We start from the raw sequence: 18,956 nt of genomic DNA, 5'->3' as shown, positions 1-18,956 counted from the left end.
GGTGCTCACACGGGTGCCGGGTGCTCACACGGGTGCAGGGTGCTGCCGGGTGCTCACAGGTGCGCTCGGCGGCTGAGAGGAGCCCGTCACCGGTGCTCGCTAGCAGGGACGCGCTCCGCTGCTCCCTGGCCCCCAGCCCGGCGCCCCCGCCCAGCCCCCGCCCGGCGCCCCCGCCCGGAGCCCGCACTCCCCGTCCGGCGCGCTTTACCAGGTCGGGTGAGGCAAAACAGCCGAGCACCGCGGCGTCCACGCAGAGCGCGCGCCGCCAGTAATCCCGAAGTCTCGCTCTTCTCGCGAGAACAGGGCGCACGGTTTCCACGACTCTCATTGGCTGCCAAGTACCGCGAGAGTTCGGGACGAGCGACCAGCCAATCTCCCGCGCGGGAGCCAATCGGAGCGCACCCGGAAGTGAGGCTTTGCTGGAGCCGGCGCTGGCAGCCGGGGCTTCGCTAGACCCTGCGGACCGGGCGCCGGGGGCCGCGTTCGTCCTCCCCCGCCCCGCAGAGCGCGCGGCCTGTGAGGGCTCGAACCCCGGACCGCCGCGAGCGAGAGCGCGACCTTCGGCCCCGAGCCCCCGGGTGAGCGGCGCGGGCAGGTGCGGCCGGCCTGTGCTGGGCTCGGTGGATCCCCAGGTGCGGGGCGCCCCGGGTGCAGGCCGCAGGGTCGGGGCCGGGCGCGCGGCTCTGGGGCTCAGGGTCCTCCTGCCAGTCTGCAGCACCTGCGTGCGAGGGGTGGGGTGGGTGCTCACGCAGGGTGCTGGGTGCTCACGCAGGGTGCTGGGTGCTCACTCAGGGTGCTGGGTGCTTACATAGGGTGCTGGGTGCTCACGAAGGGTGCTGGGTGCTCACGCAGGGTGCTGGGTGCTCACATAGGGTGCTGGGTGCTCACGAAGGGTGCTGGGTGCTCACGCAGGGTGCTGGGTGCTCACGCAGGGTGCTAGGTGCTCACAAAGGGTGCTGGGTGCTCACAAAGGGTGCTGGGTGCTCACATAGGGTGCTGGGTGCTCACGCAGGGTGCTGGGTGCTCACGCAGGGTGCTAGGTGCTCACATAGGGTGCTGGGTGCTCACGAAGGGTGCTGGGTGCTCACGCAGGGTGCTGGGTGCTCACATAGGGTGCTGGGTGCTCACAAAGGGTGCTGGGTGCTCACATAGGGTGCTGGGTGCTCACGCAGGGTGCTAGGTGCTCACATAGGGTGCTGGGTGCTCACGAAGGGTGCTGGGTGCTCACGCAGGGTGCTGGGTGCTCACATAGGGTGCTGGGTGCTCACGCAGGGTGCTGGGTGCTCACATAGGGTGCTGGGTGCTCACGCAGGATGCTGGGTGCTCACGCAGGGTGTTGGGTGCTCACGCAGGGTGCTGGGTGCTCACGCAGGGTGCTGGGTGCTCACATAGGGTGCTGGGTGCTCACGAAGGGTGCTGGGTGCTCACGCAGGGTGCTGGGTGCTTACATAGGGTGCTAGGTGCTCACGAAGGGTGCTGGGTGCTCACAAAGGGTGCTAGGTGCTCACGCAGGGTGCTGGGTGCTTACATAGGGTGCTAGGTGCTCACATAGGGTGCTAGGTGCTCACGAAGGGTGCTGGGTGCTCACGCAGGGTGCTGGGTGCTTACATAGGGTGCTAGGTGCTCACGAAGGGTGCTGGGTGCTCACGCAGGGTGCTGGGTGCTTACATAGGGTGCTGGGTGCTCACGCAGGGTGCTGGGGCTCAGGGTGCTCACGCAGGGTGCTAGGCACAGGATGCTCAAGCAGGGTGCAGCGCTCACATCACAGTGCGCAAGGACCCGGGTTCAAGCCCCTGATCGCCACGCGTGGTGAAGCAGAGCTACAGGGTCTCTCTCTCCCTCTTCCTATCCTCTCAGTTTCTGCTGTCTCTATCCAGTAAAAAAAAGACAAAAATTTAAATAAAAGAGTTCAGAAGCAACATGTAAAAAAACCTTGAAAGACTGATAAGATTGTAACAGATGGGGGGGCCGGGCGGTGGCGCAGTGGGTTAAGCATGTGGCGCAAAGCGCAAGGACCGACGTAAGGATCCCAGTTCAAGCCCCCAGCTCCCCACCTGCAGGGGAGTCGCTTCACAGGCGGTGAAGCAGGTCTGCAGGCGTCTGTCTTTCCCTCCTCCTCTGTCTTCCCCTCCTCTCTCCATTTCTCTGTCGTATCTAACAACGACTGACAATAACAATAATAACCACAGCATGGGCAACGAATGGGGGGGGGGAATGGCCTCCAGGAGCAGTGGATTCATCATGCAGGCACTGAGCCCCAGCAATAACCTTGGAGGCAAGGGGAAAAAAAGATTGTAACAAATAGAATCAAGAGGCTGAACAATGATACTTCAGAAATTTCCCAGCCGGCAGGAGCTCACTTGGATAGTGCACTGCTCTGCTATGCATGTGACCCATGTCCGAGTCTGGCCCCATACGTTGAAGGAAACTTTGGTCCTGTGGTCACTTTCACTGACTCTGCCTCTCTGGGTTTATTGTAAAAATAGATAGGTAGATAGATAGATAGGTAGGTAGATAGATAGATAGATAATCAGGGACCAGGTGGTGGTGCACCTGGTTAAGCACACGTAGTACAAAGTGCAAGGACCTGGGTTCAAGTCTCCACTGCCCACCTGTAGGGTGTGGGGAGCTTCACAGGCGGTATCTTTCTCTCTCCCCCTCGGTCTTGTCCTCCTCTCTCCATTTCTCTCTGTCCTAGTCAATGAAGTTAAAAAGAAAGTCCTCCACAAGCAGTGGATTTGTAATGGGGGCACCAGGCCCCAGGGATAACCCTGGAGGCAAAAAAACAGCCGCATGACTTGACTTTGGTTTACAAAGTAACGTCAGCCTGTCAGGAGGAGGTCACATCCTTGAGTTGTGCCGAGCTTCTGCCCTGCCCCATCTGCACAAATTCTGCCCGCCATGGGCCATGCTGTCTCTGCCATCACCCGCTGACACAGTAAGCTTCATGAGGCAAAGCACACAGGTTGCTTTGTAGTAACTAAAAGTTTGTGTTTCCGCTCTATATCATCGATTTATGTGTCTAGTCTATAAAATTAGTGAACTTCTATTCCCCCACAGCCAGGAAGGTGGTGCTGGGGATCAAGCCTTGGACTCGGCATGTAATTCCAAGATCAGTCCCCAGCATCGAATGTGTCGGGTGAAACTCTGGCCCTCTCCCTGTCTCGTAATAAGTAAGTGAATCTTTTTTTTTTTTTTAACTTATGAGTGTGTCTATTTTATCTTTATGGTGTTAGTCATATACTCAAAGCTTCAAGCATGTGTCACTCATCATAGTACAACAGTATCTCGGCCAACAGATTCAAAACAAGTTATAGATGTTAACTTAGAAGGAAACAAAGAAAGCAGGAGTGCTAGGCCATTAGACATAGAGAGATCTGAAATCTCTTAGTTCCAATATTTAATTTAGAGTCTAAAGGTTATGGATAAACAAGGGGTTTAAGCAGGGCTTATATATCTATGTTTGTAAGACTTACCTATTCTGTTGATAAAGCTTCGGTCACTGTTGGGTAATCATTTTTGTTTGCGTTTCTAGATCTCAAGGAATAAAATAAAGCAGACACAGTTCATCTCTAGAAGGACTTGATATCCTGTCTTTTGAGATTCTTTATATTTAGAATCTGAGAAAAAAATGGAAAAAGAGAAAATCAATGACGATGGTAAATCAGGCTCAGCGAATTCATTGGACTTTCCTGAACACTTTAACCAACTTGAATTGCTAGAAACACATGGACACCTTATTCCCACTGGGACTGAAAGTCTCTGGGTAGGAGATTCTGATGAGGAAGAGGAGCAAGAGGAAAAAGCTGAAGAGTGGTATCAATTACAAGAAAAACAAATGGAAAATGATCCAGGCAAACTGCTGCTTTGGGCTGCTGAGAAAAATCGGGTAAAAAAGAAAATACATACATATTTACATATATACGTAAATAACAAGCCAGGAGATAGCATAATGGTGATGCAGAAGACTGATGCTGGAGGCTCCTGGCCCCCACCACTCCGTCACCCCATTACTGCCAGGAGCCAGAGCCGAGCAGTGTTGTGGGGAAAGAAAAGAGAGATGAGGAGTGGACACCATAATGCAGTAGGGAAAGTTTTGTGTTTGGAGCCAAAAGACCTTATCCTGAGCTACTTCTAGTTTTGGACAGATTTTTAGCATTTCTGAGCCTCTGCTTTTTCATCTGTAAAATGATCATCACCATGCTTCTTTTTTATCCAGCGTAATTTATTTATTTATTTATTTATTTATTTTATTATCAGAGCACTGCTCAGCTCTGGCTTATGGTGGTGCAGGAGATTGAACCTGGGACTTTGGAGCCTCAGGCATGAGAGTCGGTTTGCATGATTTTTTTTTTTTAATGCAGCAGGGACCTTGTTCCTGCATGATTCTACTGCTCCTGGTATACTTTTTGTGTTCCTTGTAAACTTCAGAGAGAGAGAGAGAGGAAAGACAGACACCACAGCACCAGTCTGCTGTTCACAGAAGTCCCTGTTGGTGCTGGAGGCTCAAACCCAAGGCTTTGCACATGGCCAAGTGTACACTGTAGCAGATGAGCCGGCTCTGCCGACCTGGGTACCTGGAGTCGCTAAGCCTTGGCCTCACCTTGCAGGCCAGTATTCTGTGAAAGTGGAAGAATGGATGGATATTTATTATCACAGGTGCTTTACCACATTGTTTGATTTCCTGTCCCATCTGCTGACCAAGAATTTGAGACTCAGGAGTACTAGTTTACCTAATAGCATACTCATAGGATTAACCGTCAAAGTGTGTTCCTCAGAGACCTGGGGAGGTGGTGTAGAGGGTGGAACATTAGACTCTCAAGCATAAAGTCCCAGATTCAGTTCCCAACATCACATGTGCCAGAGTAATCCTGTCTCCTCTTACTAAGGCATTGATTGATTTATTTGTTTTAAAGTCTGTTTTTTCCACTCAGGCACATCTTCGTTTTGCCCAGTTCTGCCTTTTCTGTCAGTAAGCTAGTAACTGAAGAGCCTTGTGTTCTGGGAATAACTTTTTTTAAAATCATACAGTCCAGTGTACTGCTCAGCTCTGGCTTACGGTGGTACTGGGAATTGAACCTGGGATCTCTGAGTCCTGTGCTCTAACACAAAGGGCTATGTCTCCCAGCCCTTGAACACCCTCTGTCGCAAGAGTTCACACTCCCACCAGAGGCTCACAGAACATAGTCACTAGTGAAAGCATGTTTTCTTTCTTGAGACAGATGCAAACATGTACAGACACACAGAGAGAGAGAAACACCAGAACACTGCTCAGCTCTGGCTTATGGTGGTGTGGGGGATTGAACCTGGGACTTAGGAGCCTCAGGCATGAGAGTCTGTTTTGCATAACCATTATGCTATCTCCCCTGCCCTGAAAGCATATTTTCACAGTGCTTCTGGTGAGAGAGGACAGAGCTGCTTAATCCCTAGAGTTCCTTCTCACTGCTGAGTTCTCATAAAAGATGCGTGTGTGTGTGTGTGTGTGTGTGTGTGTGTGTGTGTGTGTGTGTGTATTTTCTTTGATAGAGGATGGGATAGAAACTGAGATAAAAGCACAAGGACCGGCGTAAGGATCCCGGTTGGAACCCCGGCTCCCCACCTGCAGGGGAGTCGCTTCACAGGCGGTGAAGCAGGTCTGCAGGTGTCTGTCTTTCCCCGTCTCTGTCTTCCCCTCCTTTCTCCATTTCTCTCTGTCCTATCCAACAACAATAAAACAAGGACAACAAAATGGAATAAATAAAGATTTTTAAAAATCTTAAAAAAAAAAAAAAAAAGGAAAGAAAGAAAGAAAGAAAGAAAGAAAGAAAGAAAGAAAGAAATTGAGATAAATGGGAGCAATATCTGGGCTCACTTTGGCACATAAACTAAATGGGAGAATATCCAGCACTGCTCCACCACTCATGCAGCTTCCTCCCTGTGGGCGTGGCGGACCTGACCTGGGTGCTGCTGCCTAGTAATGTGCACTCTACCAGGCCTGCCCCCACCCCAGCTCCCAGAAGATGCTTATCTTAGAAGTCTCGCACACACACACACACACATTTTCCTATCAGGGTTGTATTTGGTGCTGGCACTGAATCCACAGTTCCCAATGGCCACCTTTTCTTTTTAATATGTGTATGTGTATATATTTTTTTTGTTTGATAGGATAGAGAGAAATTGAGAGGGGAGGGAGAGAGAACGACAGACACCAGCAGACATGCTTCATTACTCATAAAGCTTCCCCATACAGGTGGGGACCAGGGGCTTGAACCTGGGTCACTGAGCATGGTAATGGTTGCACTAAACTGAATGTGCCAGCACCCAGGCCCTATTTCAAGACTTTTACCCACCTTGCCCTGCTGTGTTACCCCCACCCAGTCTGGTCTCTTTCAGGATGAGACGTAAAACAGCAGGATAGCAGCCTAGGGCTGAGGCAGCCCTCACCCCAGCCTGTCCATCCCTTGACTGTTTATTCTTTCTTTTAAATCCTACTTATTAATGAGAAAGATAGCAGGAGAGAGAAAGAACCAGATGCCACTCTGGTACACGTGCTGCGGGGGACTGAACTCAGGACCTTGTGCTGGAGAGCCCAGTGCTTTATCCTTGGCTGTGGTTTCCTTTGAGGTCACCTGTTGTCATGACCCTTAGCTACCTTGGGCCGGGCGGTTCTCAAGTGTGGCCTTTCCTTCCCAGCTGAGCACTGTGCGAAGGCTGCTGGCCAAGGCGGCGGCCCAGGTGGACACCAGGGACGAGGATGAGTACACGGCGCTGCACCGCGCGGCCTATGGCGGCCACGTGGAGGTGGCCCGGGAGCTGGTGGCACACGGTGCGGACGTGCACGCCGTGACAGCAGACGGCTGGACACCCCTGCACAGCGCCTGCAAGTGGAACAACGTCCGCGTGGCCTCCTTCCTGCTGCAGCAGGGCGCCAACATCAACGCCCAGACCCACAGCCGGCTGACGCCGCTGCACCTGGCCGCCGGCCACAGGGACGCCCGGGACACCCTGGAGCTGCTGCTCCTGAGCCGCTACCTGCAGCCCGGCCTGAAGAACAGCCTGGAGGAGACGGCGCTGGACATCGCCAGGCGGAGCAGCGCCTGCCACTACCTCTTCGACGCAGCCGAGGACTGCACCCGGACCTCCCCGCCCTGACGGCCTCCCGCCTGCCCCAGTCCCTGTCCCCCATCTGCTGCTCGAGGGAGACGCCGCTGTCACAGGGCCTCGGACAGAGCCCCGGGTGCCCAGCCAGGGTCCTCCCAGTGGACCTGCCTGAGCTGACTCAGGTGTTTGAGACTCCGGGTTTTTAACTCCCCTGTACGTCAAAGCCTGTCATGGCTTAGTCAGGAAACTGCTATTTTTAACTATCGCCATCTTGGATGGTTGAGGATTCCGTATACTGACAGTTACCTTTACAAGGTGAGGTCCTGCAGAATGGGACCAGCACATCTTACCAAGTGCATAGTCTGCAGCTCAGCTGTCTTTGCACCAAGCAGCCTTCTGCTTCTGCTCCAGACATTAGATCTGAGGTATCAGCTGGGATAAGTTCAGAAGGCATCAGAAATCCCCATCTTTGCGTTCAGAGCACAGACTACCTGGGAGGAGTTGGCCGGGTGCTAATCCTGCCTCCCACAGCGGCTACCTGCGGCGCCCCGGCCTTGCCTCCTGCAGCCCAGCCACTCTGGTCTGTGTGCTCTCCTGCATTCATGCTGAAGGTATGGGCACTGCACACTGAGGCCCCAGAGATAGAGGCCAGGCCGGTCTCAGCGTGTGGGGCTGAGTGTCCCCCTAGAGGCAGAGCCAGTGTGGCTGCAGCTTTCCTGCAGAGCTGTAGTGTGGACTGCAGGAAAAGCAGAGGGCCCAGCCCAAGCCCCCAGCCACCATGGGGAGTGACACACAGAGCCTCACATCTCTCTCACCCTCTGTCTGAAAAGGAAAAAAACAAAAAAAGACTTGCCACGAACAGATACCAAACTCCAGTGAAGCCTTGGTGGCAAGAAGAAGAAGGGAAAAAATAACCAAAACAGCATGTACCAGCAGTGAATCTACCTAATAAAGTTCACATGAAAAATTCCACTTTACTTAATGCTAACTTTGGGGGCTGGTGTGTGATTGGACCCAAGTTCAAATCCCCAGTCCCCACCTGCAGGGGGGAAGCTTCATAAGTAGTGAAGCAGAGCTGCGGGTGTCTGTCTCTCCCCTTTTATCTCTGTCATAAGAGGCAAAGCAAATTTTTAGAGTTAAAGATGGGGAATTCACAAAACCTGATTTCAGAACTAAGCATGGAGCAAAAGTATTGAGAGGGTGATATTGGAGAGACGAGACTGAGAATGGAATAGAGTCTAGAAGTAGATACTGATAAGAGCAACTGGTTTTTGACAAAAGTGTAAAAGACTTCAATGGGAAATGCTCTTAAATAAAGAGCTGAGGTGGGCCCGTGGGATAGCTCACCTGCCTGTGCGCCAGCTCCCACCACCGTGCAGGAAGCTTCAGCGCTGTGGTGTCTGTCCATCTGGCTCTCTGCCTCTTAGCTGAAAAAGCCCAGAACAGTGAAGACCCAGGAGCTGCAACAGAAGGAGAGAAGAAACCACGCTGGCATGGCCGCATCAAGATGAGTAGGGGGACAGTACAGCGCTCTGGTGTGGCCCTCCCTGCCCCGCCCTCCAGAATCCGTCTTCACAGACGGTGTGAGGTCACCCGCGAAAGCGCCCTGTATCAGCGCCGGATGGCAGCACACCTGGGTGAGCATGTTACCAGGCACGAGGACCCGGGTTGAAGTGCCCATCCCCACCGGCAGCGGGAAAGCTTCAAGAGTGGTGAAGCAGGGCTGCAGGTGTCTCTGTCTCTCTCCCTCTCTCCCCCCTTCCCTCTTGATTTCTGTCTGTCTCTGTCCAGTAAATAAAGGTAATCAAAGAAAGTGCCTTGTCTCAACTGGGTGCAGGGAAACGGCATGTTAGTGGAGAATGGGCCTCTGCGCGACTGGCGGGGTTAAGCACTGATTGTGAAGAGAGCTTTGGTCCCTCATTTTTACTGGCAGGTCAACAAGTCACTGCAAAGCAACAGTTAACTCTGCTCAGACAACAAGATTTATTTTAATGTTTATTCCCTTTTGTTGACCTTGTTTTATTGTAGTTGTTATTGATGTCGTCGTTGGATAAGACAGAGAAGTGGAGGGCGGGGGAGAGAAAGACACCTGCAGACCTGCTTCACTTCTTGTGAAGCGACTCCCCTGCAGGGGGGGAGCTGGGGGCTCGAACTGGGATCCTCCCTCCAGTCCTTGGGCTTTGCACCATGTGCGTTTAACCCACTACACTACTGCCCGACCCCAAAGATTTATTTTAGATAGATACAGAGAGGCAGAGTGAGAGAAGATGCGAAAGAGACCACAGTGCCAATGCAATGCTGTAGAGACTGAGTTCAGTGCATTATTCAAGTGAATGTTCTCACTAGCCCTAAGTTTTTTTAAAAAATACTTATTTTATTTATTATTAGATAGATACCGAGAGAAATTGAGAAGGGAGGGGGACACGGAGACAGACACCTACAGCCCTGCTTCACCACTTGTGAAACTTTCCTCCTGCAGGTGGGGGCCAAGGTCTTGAACCTGGGACCTCATGCACTATAATGTGTGTGCTTAGCCAGGTGCATCACCACCTGGCCCCAATAAATAAATGTTTTCTAATTTCTTTCTGATTTGTTCTTGACTAAAGATTCACATGTAGACAGTAATTGATTGACTTTCTGAGTTATTTGAGTCGAGTCATGTACTGTGGCCATAGGGGACACTGTCCCTCCCCTTACACACACACACACACACACACACACTCACACACCCTGCCCCCAGCAGTGTTCCTTTCTCCAATTTTCTGTTTGCCTTCTTATGTCATGCCACTTGTCTTAGTGGAAGCCACATGAGAGATTCAGGAAACTAACTGTTGGGAGTATTCTGGGTTTACATATAAAATGCAGCCCCAGGAGTCAGGGTTAAGTGCACATGGCGCAAAGCACAAGGACTGGCATAAGGATTCCGGTTCGAGCCCCCGGCTCCCCACCTGCAGGGGAGTCTCTTCACAGGCGGTGAAGCAGGTCTGCAGGTGTCTGTCTTTCTCTCCCCCTGTCTTCCCCTCCTCTCTCCATTTCTCTCCGTCCTATCTAACAATGGTGATATCAATAACAACAACTACAACACCAATGAAAAACAAGGGCAACAAAAGGGAAAATACATAAATAAATAAATAAATGTAGCCCCAAGTTTTTATTTCTGTGACAAAGACTTGGGCTTATTTCTTGGTACCAGGCATTGAACCCAGGGCCTAACACATGGGAAGCACATACTCTGTCACTGGGTATACACCTTGGACTTCATGTGTGGATATTAGGAGACCAAAGAAAGAAATGGTTTGTCTTGGCTTCTGACACCATCTAGTGGACATTTTGGATTTCACACTTATCAATAATCACAATAACTCATCCGGTTTCTGCTGCCCATTTTTAGTTCTCTGGGATTAAGGGGGGGGCGGTGGTGACCTCAGTACCTAGATAAAAGAAAATTTTAAGCTTATTTTATCAGTAACTAATCCTAAAATAATAGAAAAGCACATTCTGTTTAGAAAGAGGACAAAAACCACCTAAACTAATTTAGTTGCTGTAATGGACAAATTTTATTTCCACAGTTTCCAGTAGTGTACACAAACAATGATGGTGAACGTCTCTGTTAGGTCAAAGTAGACCATATCAACTTTCTTATGAGTAAAACTCGGGAGTTTTTCTAAGTAGCATATACTTAAATGTTTGTATGATTTTGCAAATGTGGGCTGACAAGTCCAGACCCCAGAGTACTGGGAGAAACTTCCATGGTGGCCTCCCTCCTTTTTTTCTCCTTGCTCTCTCTCAGAAGACAAGTCAGCTTGGAGTGCTGAAGCCCAGGAGATGACAAAGTTTTTGTTTCATAAAGTCTTAGAAAGTGCAGTAAAATGAGGGTGGTTTGGGAGACAGCATCATGGTTCTGCAAAAGAAAATGGAGTCAAAGTCAGAAATCTTGGCGAACCCACCAAGCTCTAACTTCTGGTGTCACCCTTGCATTTGGCCTCTGTCTGTGATAGTCTGCATTTGTTTCCCTGACTCACTGCCCATTGTGAGGCCCAGCCTCCATTCTGCATCCCTCCCGGGGCCTTCTCTTGCTGGCTGCTAGACAGGAGCTTTTATCCAGGCTGACAGTGATGCATACAGACACCTGCCACTGGAGTTTGGAGGGTCTCCGAGTCGCTTTAGGCTTGGGGCTTTCCACAGTGTTGTCACAGACAGGCTAGAAGATAGCCACCACTGTACACACAGGCCTTGCTTCAGACTGCTGGGCCACACGGTGTACTCACAGACAGAGACACCGAAACACGCCTCCAAAGCCATGCTACCAATTTACACTCGTAGTGGCAAGGAATGATGGCGCCAGTGACTCCTCATCTTCAGACTTGTTACTGCTGCTTTGCTGTTGTTGATTTTAAAAGTCATTCTGGGGGGCAGGTGGTGGTGCACCTGGTTAAACCGCACATTAAGACCTGGGTTCAAACCCCTGGTCCCCACCTACAGGGGGAAAGCTTCACAAGTGGTAAAGCAGGGCTGCTGGAGTCGGGAGGTAGCGCAGCGGGTTAAGTGCACGTGGTGCAAAGCACAAGGACCGGCATAAGGATCCCGGTTCAAGCCCCCGGCTCCCCACCTGCAGGGGAGTCGCTTCCCAGGCGGTGAAGCAGGTCTGCAGGTGTCTGTGTTTCTCTCCCCCTCTCTGTCTTCCCCTCCTCTCTCCATGTCTCTCTGTCCTATCCAACAACGACGACATCAATAACTACAAGAAGACAACTAGGGCAACAAAAGGGGATAAATATTTTTTTAAAATTTTAAAAGCAGGGCTCCATCTCTCTCCCTCTCTATATCCCTCTCCCCTCTCAATTTCTATCCAATAATAAAATAAAAAATTAAAATCTAAAACAAAAATACTAGCGGGGGGGGGGGGGGTAGCGCAGCGGGTTAAGCGCACATGGTGCGAAGCACAAGGACCGGCTAAGGATCCGGGTTCCAGCCCCCGGCCTCCACCTGCAGGGGAGTCGCTTCCCAGGCGGTGAAGCGCGTCTGCAGGTGTCTTTCTCTCCCCCTCTCCCTCTTCCCCTCCTCTCTCCATTTCTCTGTCCAAACAACGACGACATCAATAACAACAATAATAACTACAACAATAAAACAAGGGCAGCAAAAAGGGAACATAAATAAATATATATGGATGGATGTATATCTAAACAGAGCATCGCTCCTGCCAGCACTCCACTGTGCGGTGGGGTCACCTGGCCGGCAGGTGAGCGGGCCGGGAGGCTCCGAAGGGCGGGGGCGGGGCGGGGCCGCGGTCGCCATGACAACCCGCTAGGCGTCCCGCCGCAGAGCCGCAGAGCTTGGGCAGGAGGCGCACGGAGACGATGGGTGCGGAGGACGGAGACACTGAGCCGCTCGCACCCGGGGCCCGGCTGCGCGGAGACCAGGGCGGCTGCCCGCAGGAGGCCCGCAAGCAGTGTGAGTCCCTTCACCGCGGGCGAGAGAGGGAAGGGGACAGAGGGGCCTCGAGACAGGGTGGCGCAGGGACGGGGGCACCTGGGGACACAGAGCTGGGTGCAAGCTGTGCTCCCCAGGACAGGGGACAGAGGGACGGGGAGCAGACACACAGCGCTGGGTAGAAGCCGTGCCCCCACCCCCAGCTCCTTCCCCGGTGGCCGCCTGAGAGTCGGGGAGGCCAGCTTCCCAGGCAATGGCACCGACTCCCTGGCTGTCTGCCAGCAGAGCGAGCTGACAAACTGACAGATCAGGGGTGTGAGCCACTGTCTTTCCAGAGACCGCAGGGCACACACACAAGATCTGTGCAGTGCCAGCAGCCTGGCTCCTGCACACGGCAGGGAAGTGGCATCACTGGTGCCGGGCCCAACAGTCGGTGTGGCGCAGGGAAGGACAGCTGCCACCTTCAGGACACTCACAGCACCCACATGGCCACAGCCCTCGTTGCCTTGGCCCGCCTTGCAATCAGAGCCCTACACACACACACACACACACACACACACACACACACACACACACACACGGAGAGACAGCGTGACTGCAGCCTTCCAGCTCCTGGTTGCCTCTGGGGGGAAGGCTGCTGCTCCCCAGCCTCCCCTGGGCCTCATCAAGGGACCCAGAGTCCCTCCCCGGCACCAGGGGCCCTCCCCTCAGCCTCAGCCAGGAGGCAGCCCGGGAGGCTCCACTGGGCAGTGCTGCCTGTTGTGGGAGGAGCCCGGCTGCCCTGGGCAGCATCTGCTCCGCTGAGGATTCCATCCAGAACGAGCCCATCGAGGATGCAGAAGGACAATGATCCCGGCAGCTCTGGCCAGACACAGAGTGGCCCCGGGGGGTGACGGTCTGTGGGTCTCCCAAGAACCTGCAGGGCCTCTGCTGAGCTGGACGGGCTGCTCACAAGGCGCCAGGGCCTGCCCCTCCCCCAGGCTGGCTGCTCACAAGGCACCAGGGCCTGCCCCTCCCCCAGGCTGGCACCCACAGGGGCACTACATGGTCCCAGGAAACAGCACCCATCCACACACTACCAACCCCTCACTCCTGGGACAGGTCCCGTCCTGGCGGTGCCGGCTGCTGAGCAAGGTATTTGTGACTAAGCTGCACCCGTCGCTGTGCGGACAGGCACTGGCATCGTGCAGGCTGCAGTCAGGGGGGTCAGAGGAAAGAGGAGGCTGCAGCGAGGAGAATCCAGGGAGATGTTTCTAGAATGTGGGGGGGAGGGGCAGGGTCCAGGGGCAGCGGTACACCTGGTTAAGAGCACGTAGTACTAAGTTCAAGTGTGTGGAGGGGACACTTCACAGATGGTGAAGCAGGTATCTCTCTGTCTTTCTCCCTCTCTATCTCTCTTTCCTCTCTCAATTTCTCTCTGGCCTATGCAATAAAATGAAAAAAATGTCCGCTAGAAGCAGTGGAATTATATAGTGTTGGCACTGATAACCCTGGAGGGGAAAAAAAAATGTGGAGCCAGCGTGTAAGACTGGACCTGAGATTTAAGTAGCAGTTACCTGGGAAAAAGAGAAAGGCAGGACTCCGCACTGCTCCCTGGCCATGTCCTTTGGGCCAGAGTCCAGGCAGGAAGGTCCCCGTCACAACCTGGGTGTAGCTGCTAAAAACGCGGGGGAAGGGCTGTGGCTGCCCGGTGCTGCGTGCACACCAGCCCCCCTGCCCGCTCCTCTCCAGTTTCCATCCCACGCCCTCCAGTCTGACGTCTGCCACACAGCCAGCCTCCAAGGACTCAGTGAATAAACAAAAGGCTTCTTGGCACACATGCGAGCCTCCGTGTCTGCCCACAATGCCCGAGCAAGTGCCTGAAACCCCAAGGCTCAGGGTTATGTGAGAAGGTGTCTCCTCACCAGAACCGGGTTACCTTGGAAGAGACCCTAGCAAGAGAGAGCTGGCAGAGGGGCTAGAGACGCAGCTCCCTGGGGAAAGCAGGTGGGAAGGCGTAGCGGCTGTGGTGTCTCTGCCATTCTCCAGTCTCTCTGTCGGAGCGGAAAGTGGCCTGGGAGCCGTGGAACTGCACGCAGGAGGCCCTGGCTCCACGAAAGGGAGGGAGCAGGCAGAGTGACTGTTGTACTGTTGGTGTGGGAGGCTGTGTCTTTTAATGGCTCAGGGGGTAGCTCACCCAGGTGAGTGCATACCTCACCATGCTGGGGGACAGGGGTGGGAGGGAGGCCAAGCCCCCAGTTCCACAGTGCAGGGGAGCACAGTGCACGACTTCCGGGGAAGCTCCGGAATGGTGGATCTGTGCCATGGAGTCTGTCCTCTCTCTGTTCTATCTCCTTCTCTTGCTCTATCTGAAATTTGGACAGAAAAAGGCTGCTAGGAGCTGAGGAGCGCTGCATGCATGAGGACCCGGGGGCGGGCGCCGGGGGTCTAGAGGCTGGATGTCTGTGCTGCATCTGCAGCGAGTACCCCGTCCCGTCAACACTTCTGCAGGGAAGAAGTTCTTCTACTGTGAGCCCCATAAGCGGATCAAGGAGGTGCTGGAGGAAGAGCTGTATATGAAGAGAGATGAGTGTCACATCAGAAGCCCACCTGCAGGTAGTCTCAGCCGCGGAGCGAGGCACTTGGGAAACGAACGTAAAGCTGTGGGCTGGCGATGGGCTGGTTTGTGGCCAGGCCAGGCCTAGCCAAAGAAAGATGGTCTTGGGGAAACTCCGGAACCAGCTTTCCGCTTGCTTAGTCCAGATCAGCTATTCTATGAAGGAGTGAGTGAGGTGTGCTGAGTACCCCCACTGCTGCCCCCAGTGAGGTGTGCTTAGTACCCCCACTGCTGCCCCCCAGCCATGTTGGAGTTGCCACCGTGACGTCAAGCAGGCCTGTTTCCTTGCCCGCTCAGCACAGCATCCTGAGTCATTCACGCTGTGTGTCTGACCTGCTGGAATGACTGAGAATATGACTGAGTAAATGCTCTCCAGGAGAGCCCCTAACAGTCCCCTCTGCTCTGAAACTCCCACAGCGGTGCTGGAAGGGATCTGGAGCATCCAGAGGAACCTCCCCATGGGGAGCCTGAAGCAGGGCCTGCCCAGCAGGAACAGCTCACTGCCACACGCCAAGTACTACTCGAGGCACGGAGGGCTGAGACGTAAGGGCCCCTGCCCACCCACCCGCCCTGGGGAGCCCTGGATACCGGCTGATGGCACAGCCAGGGCTGCCTCAGGCTCTCGGTCCACATGTCTCCTCTGGGGACCTGCTTCACTTGGGACTTGGGGTGCAGCCACATGGCTCTGTGGGGAAAGGGGCCTGGGGGAGGGCAGTGGCCCATGTCCTGCCTGCACTGAGACTTCCCAGTTAACTGAGCCAGGCTTTCCAGCATGGGGCAGCCTGGAGCTTGGGGGCGAGGGACCCACTGACACTGTCCTTTCTCGTGGAGCTTGGAGCTTGGGGGTGAAGAGCAGGGGTGGGGACATCTGCCCTCGAGTCCTACACAGTCCTTGAAAGCATGTGGCCTGGCCTTGCCAGGCAACCACAGGAGGGACTCACCATTCAACACAGCTGGGAGCTTGCAACATTAGGTGCTAGCTTTTAAGTTGATAATTTTGCATGGCCCTCAAATGATTTTAGAAAATATCCAAGGGGGAGGGGGGGGGTCAGACGGTATAGCACAGTGGGTTGAGCACACATGACGTGAGGCTCAAGGACCCACCTAAGGATCCCGGTTCAAGTATCTAGCTCCCCACCTGTAGAGGGGTCACTTCACAAGGGGTGAAGCAGGTCTGCAGGTGTCTGTCTTTCTCTCCCCCCTCTGTCTTTCCTTCCTCTCTCCATTTCTCTCTGTCCTATCCAACAACAATAATAGCAATGGCGACAGTAACAATGGCAACAAAATGGGAAAAATAGCCTCCAGGAGTGGTGGATTTGTAGTGCAGGCACCAAGCCCCAGCAATAACCTGGAGGCAAAAAAGAAAGAAAGAAAAGAAAAGAAAATATCCAAGAGGCCCTTGGCAGAGAAAAGGCTCCCCACCCCTGCCCCAGAGGGAGGGCCGCTGCTTCTCGGGGACATGGAAGGAGAGGAGGAAGGATTCAGGAAAGCTGTGGGCTGCTGGGCTCAACTCTCTCATGTCACCTGGGGGCGTGGGGTGTGCCAGCCTTGCTCTGAGCCAAGATGTGAATAGTCATTGTAAATGCTGGGCCCTGCATAGAAGATAACCAGTCTAATCTTTACAAAAACCACAGGAAGCAGCTTGAGCTGTTTCAGTGATGGGAAGCAGAAGCACAGAGAGCTGACAAATGCAGGCAGAATCCCTCCGCTGTATGTTGAGGTGCTGAGCCTGGAGCCCAGATAGCCGCCCGTGTGGCCACCAGCACCAGGCATGACTCAGACGTGCTGTTGGTCCATGAGGGTAGCGGCAGGGTCTGCTGGGCCAGGATGGGGAGAGAGCTCAGGAGGGGATCCCGGGTCCTATGCAGCTTCTGAGAGGGGTTAGAGGGAAGGAGCAGGCCCAGAGGGACTAAGGCCCAGGGTGGAAGCAAGCCAGCAAATGGCCTTGTAAGTAGCGGGGGTCCAGGCATCAAGAAAACCCCACGATGGAGGCTTGGGTCTGACGACGGCACAGTGACTCAGCAGAGGGCTCACGGAGTCACCTCACATAGGTGAGGTGAGAGCTCAGGTGGGAAAGAGGCCGAGAGACCCACGCTCCCCCCCAAGCCTGTGTGTGGGAGGCCACACACGAGGTCAGAACTGCATATGTCCACTGGACAGCCTGGACTCAGCCCTCAGCCACAGGGGGTCAGGGCAGAAAGCCTGCCTCTGGTTAAGAAGGGAGCCCATCCCGGGTGGCAGACACACAGACACAACGCCTGGGCCACGCAGCACAGGGCTGGTACCTGGGCGGCGGCACAGACATGCAGGGTCCCCAGTACTGGCTGCGTCAGCACAGGGCTGGGTCCCCTGTCCACCCAGTCTGTCGGGTCTCCCTTGTGCAGGCTAAATCCCAGAGGGACAAGGGTCTAGAGCACAGAGGGGCTGAGCCCAGCACCCTGGGCCCCCCGCAGCATCTCGCACCTGAGGGCAGAAGGGCTGGGTTGAAACAGCCCTTCCCCAACATGAAAACCTACTCACTGCTTCATGTTTTTCCTCACCCCAGGATAAGATGCATCAGCTTTCCACTAAGAAGAAACCTCCCTGTTGGAGTCTAAAGAAGAAAAAAAAAAAAAACAGAAGAAACCCATCTGAGTCACATTGTTCTGTGGTTCATACCACTGCTTTTAAATCCTATCTCTAAATTAATTCATGAAAACTACTAGTAAGGTGTGCTAAGCACCTTTAAACAATGAAGGAAAACACTACATTTATTTTTAAATAAATTTATTGTCACATTTGGTCTATCTTGGACTTGTAATTCAGCTTCTTCTATTAAATATACAAAACAGTGGAACAGAGACGTGTTTATGGAATCTTCAAGGTCAACACTGGAAACCTCAGCCCTTCAGTGTAGCATCACTGTATTCATTCATTTTTTAAAGTTTTTAAAAAATATTTATTCCCTTTTGTTGCCCTTGCTTATTGTTGTAGTTATTATTGTTGTTCACAAGTGGTGAAGCAGGTCTGCAGGTGTCTGTCTTTCTCTCCCCTTCTCTGACTTCCCTTCCTCTCTCCATTTCTCTCTGTCCTATCTATCAACAACGACATTAATAAAAACTACAACAATAAAATAAGGTTAACAAAAGGGAAAATAAATAAATACATTAAAATATTTTTTAAAAAATCAGGTCTCTCAGGCTCACTTAATGATGTCCATTTTGACTAATACCAGGCCACCTGAGACCCTCCCTAGTCAGGAAATCCTAGGATTCCCAACAGATACTTTGGGCCTAGCCCTCTAACAGACCCCTCTCTCCACCATCACTGGTCACTCCCATCAGGAACGTCATCACAAGCCCTCTTGGGGGCCTCTCTGTAGCACAGCCACAGTGGGGACTGTCCACTCTCTGGAGGGAGGCTGGTCAACCTGCTCTGCCACTCGAGGAAGACGGGTCCTGACATGAGAGCAGCCTAGAATGTTCCCAGCTGGGGAGTCGGGCGGTTGTGCAGTGGGTTAAATGCAGGTGGCGCAAAGCACAAGGACCGGCATAAGGATCCCGGTTCGAGCCCCCAGCTCCCCACCTGCAGGACAGTGGCTTCACAGGTGGTGAAGCAGGTCTGCTGGGGTATTGTCTTTCTCTCCCCCTCTCTGTCTTCCCCTCCTTTCTTCATTTCTCTCTGTCCTATCCAATAACAACGACATCCATAACGACAATAATAAGTACAACAATAAAACAAGGGCAACAAAAATAAGGAAAAAAAAAATGTCCCAGCTGAGACCATGGACTGTGAGCTCAGACTGACAGGGACACACAGGTTTCAGAGGACACACAGGTTTCTGTGCTGAATATGAAGAGACATGGGCCCAAGG

General features: G+C 53.3%; 2 protein-coding genes across 3 annotated transcripts; both read left to right on the top strand.

The window, feature by feature from the left end:
• Positions 1-408: 408 nt before the first annotated feature.
• On the top strand, positions 409-8,896 carry ANKRD49 (ankyrin repeat domain 49). The gene is made up of 3 exons (XM_007534018.3): positions 409-595; positions 3,536-3,889; positions 6,673-8,896. Exons 2-3 carry the CDS (start codon positions 3,632-3,634, stop codon positions 7,129-7,131), a joined length of 717 nt encoding a protein of 238 aa, XP_007534080.1. The 5' UTR covers positions 409-595; positions 3,536-3,631; the 3' UTR covers positions 7,132-8,896.
• A 3,522-nt stretch (positions 8,897-12,418) lies between these two features.
• Positions 12,419-17,889, top strand: C20H11orf97 (chromosome 20 C11orf97 homolog). Of its 2 annotated transcripts, XM_060179665.1 has the most exons (6): positions 12,432-12,528; positions 13,430-13,462; positions 13,504-13,641; positions 14,998-15,102; positions 15,521-15,646; positions 17,649-17,889. In XM_060179665.1, exons 1-6 carry the CDS (start codon positions 12,435-12,437, stop codon positions 17,651-17,653), a joined length of 501 nt encoding a protein of 166 aa, XP_060035648.1. In that variant the 5' UTR covers positions 12,432-12,434; the 3' UTR covers positions 17,654-17,889. The 2 variants fall into 2 exon arrangements, with proteins under 2 accessions (XP_016048396.1, XP_060035648.1); XM_016192910.2 differs by lacking the exons at positions 13,430-13,462; positions 13,504-13,641 and having other exon boundaries at positions 12,419-12,528.
• The last annotated feature ends 1,067 nt before the right edge of the window (positions 17,890-18,956 follow it).

The sequence above is a fragment of the Erinaceus europaeus genome, chromosome 20 (assembly GCF_950295315.1).
Source record: "Erinaceus europaeus chromosome 20, mEriEur2.1, whole genome shotgun sequence".
NCBI lineage: Eukaryota > Metazoa > Chordata > Mammalia > Eulipotyphla > Erinaceidae > Erinaceus > Erinaceus europaeus.
This window is presented reverse-complemented; position numbering and strand designations above follow the sequence as displayed.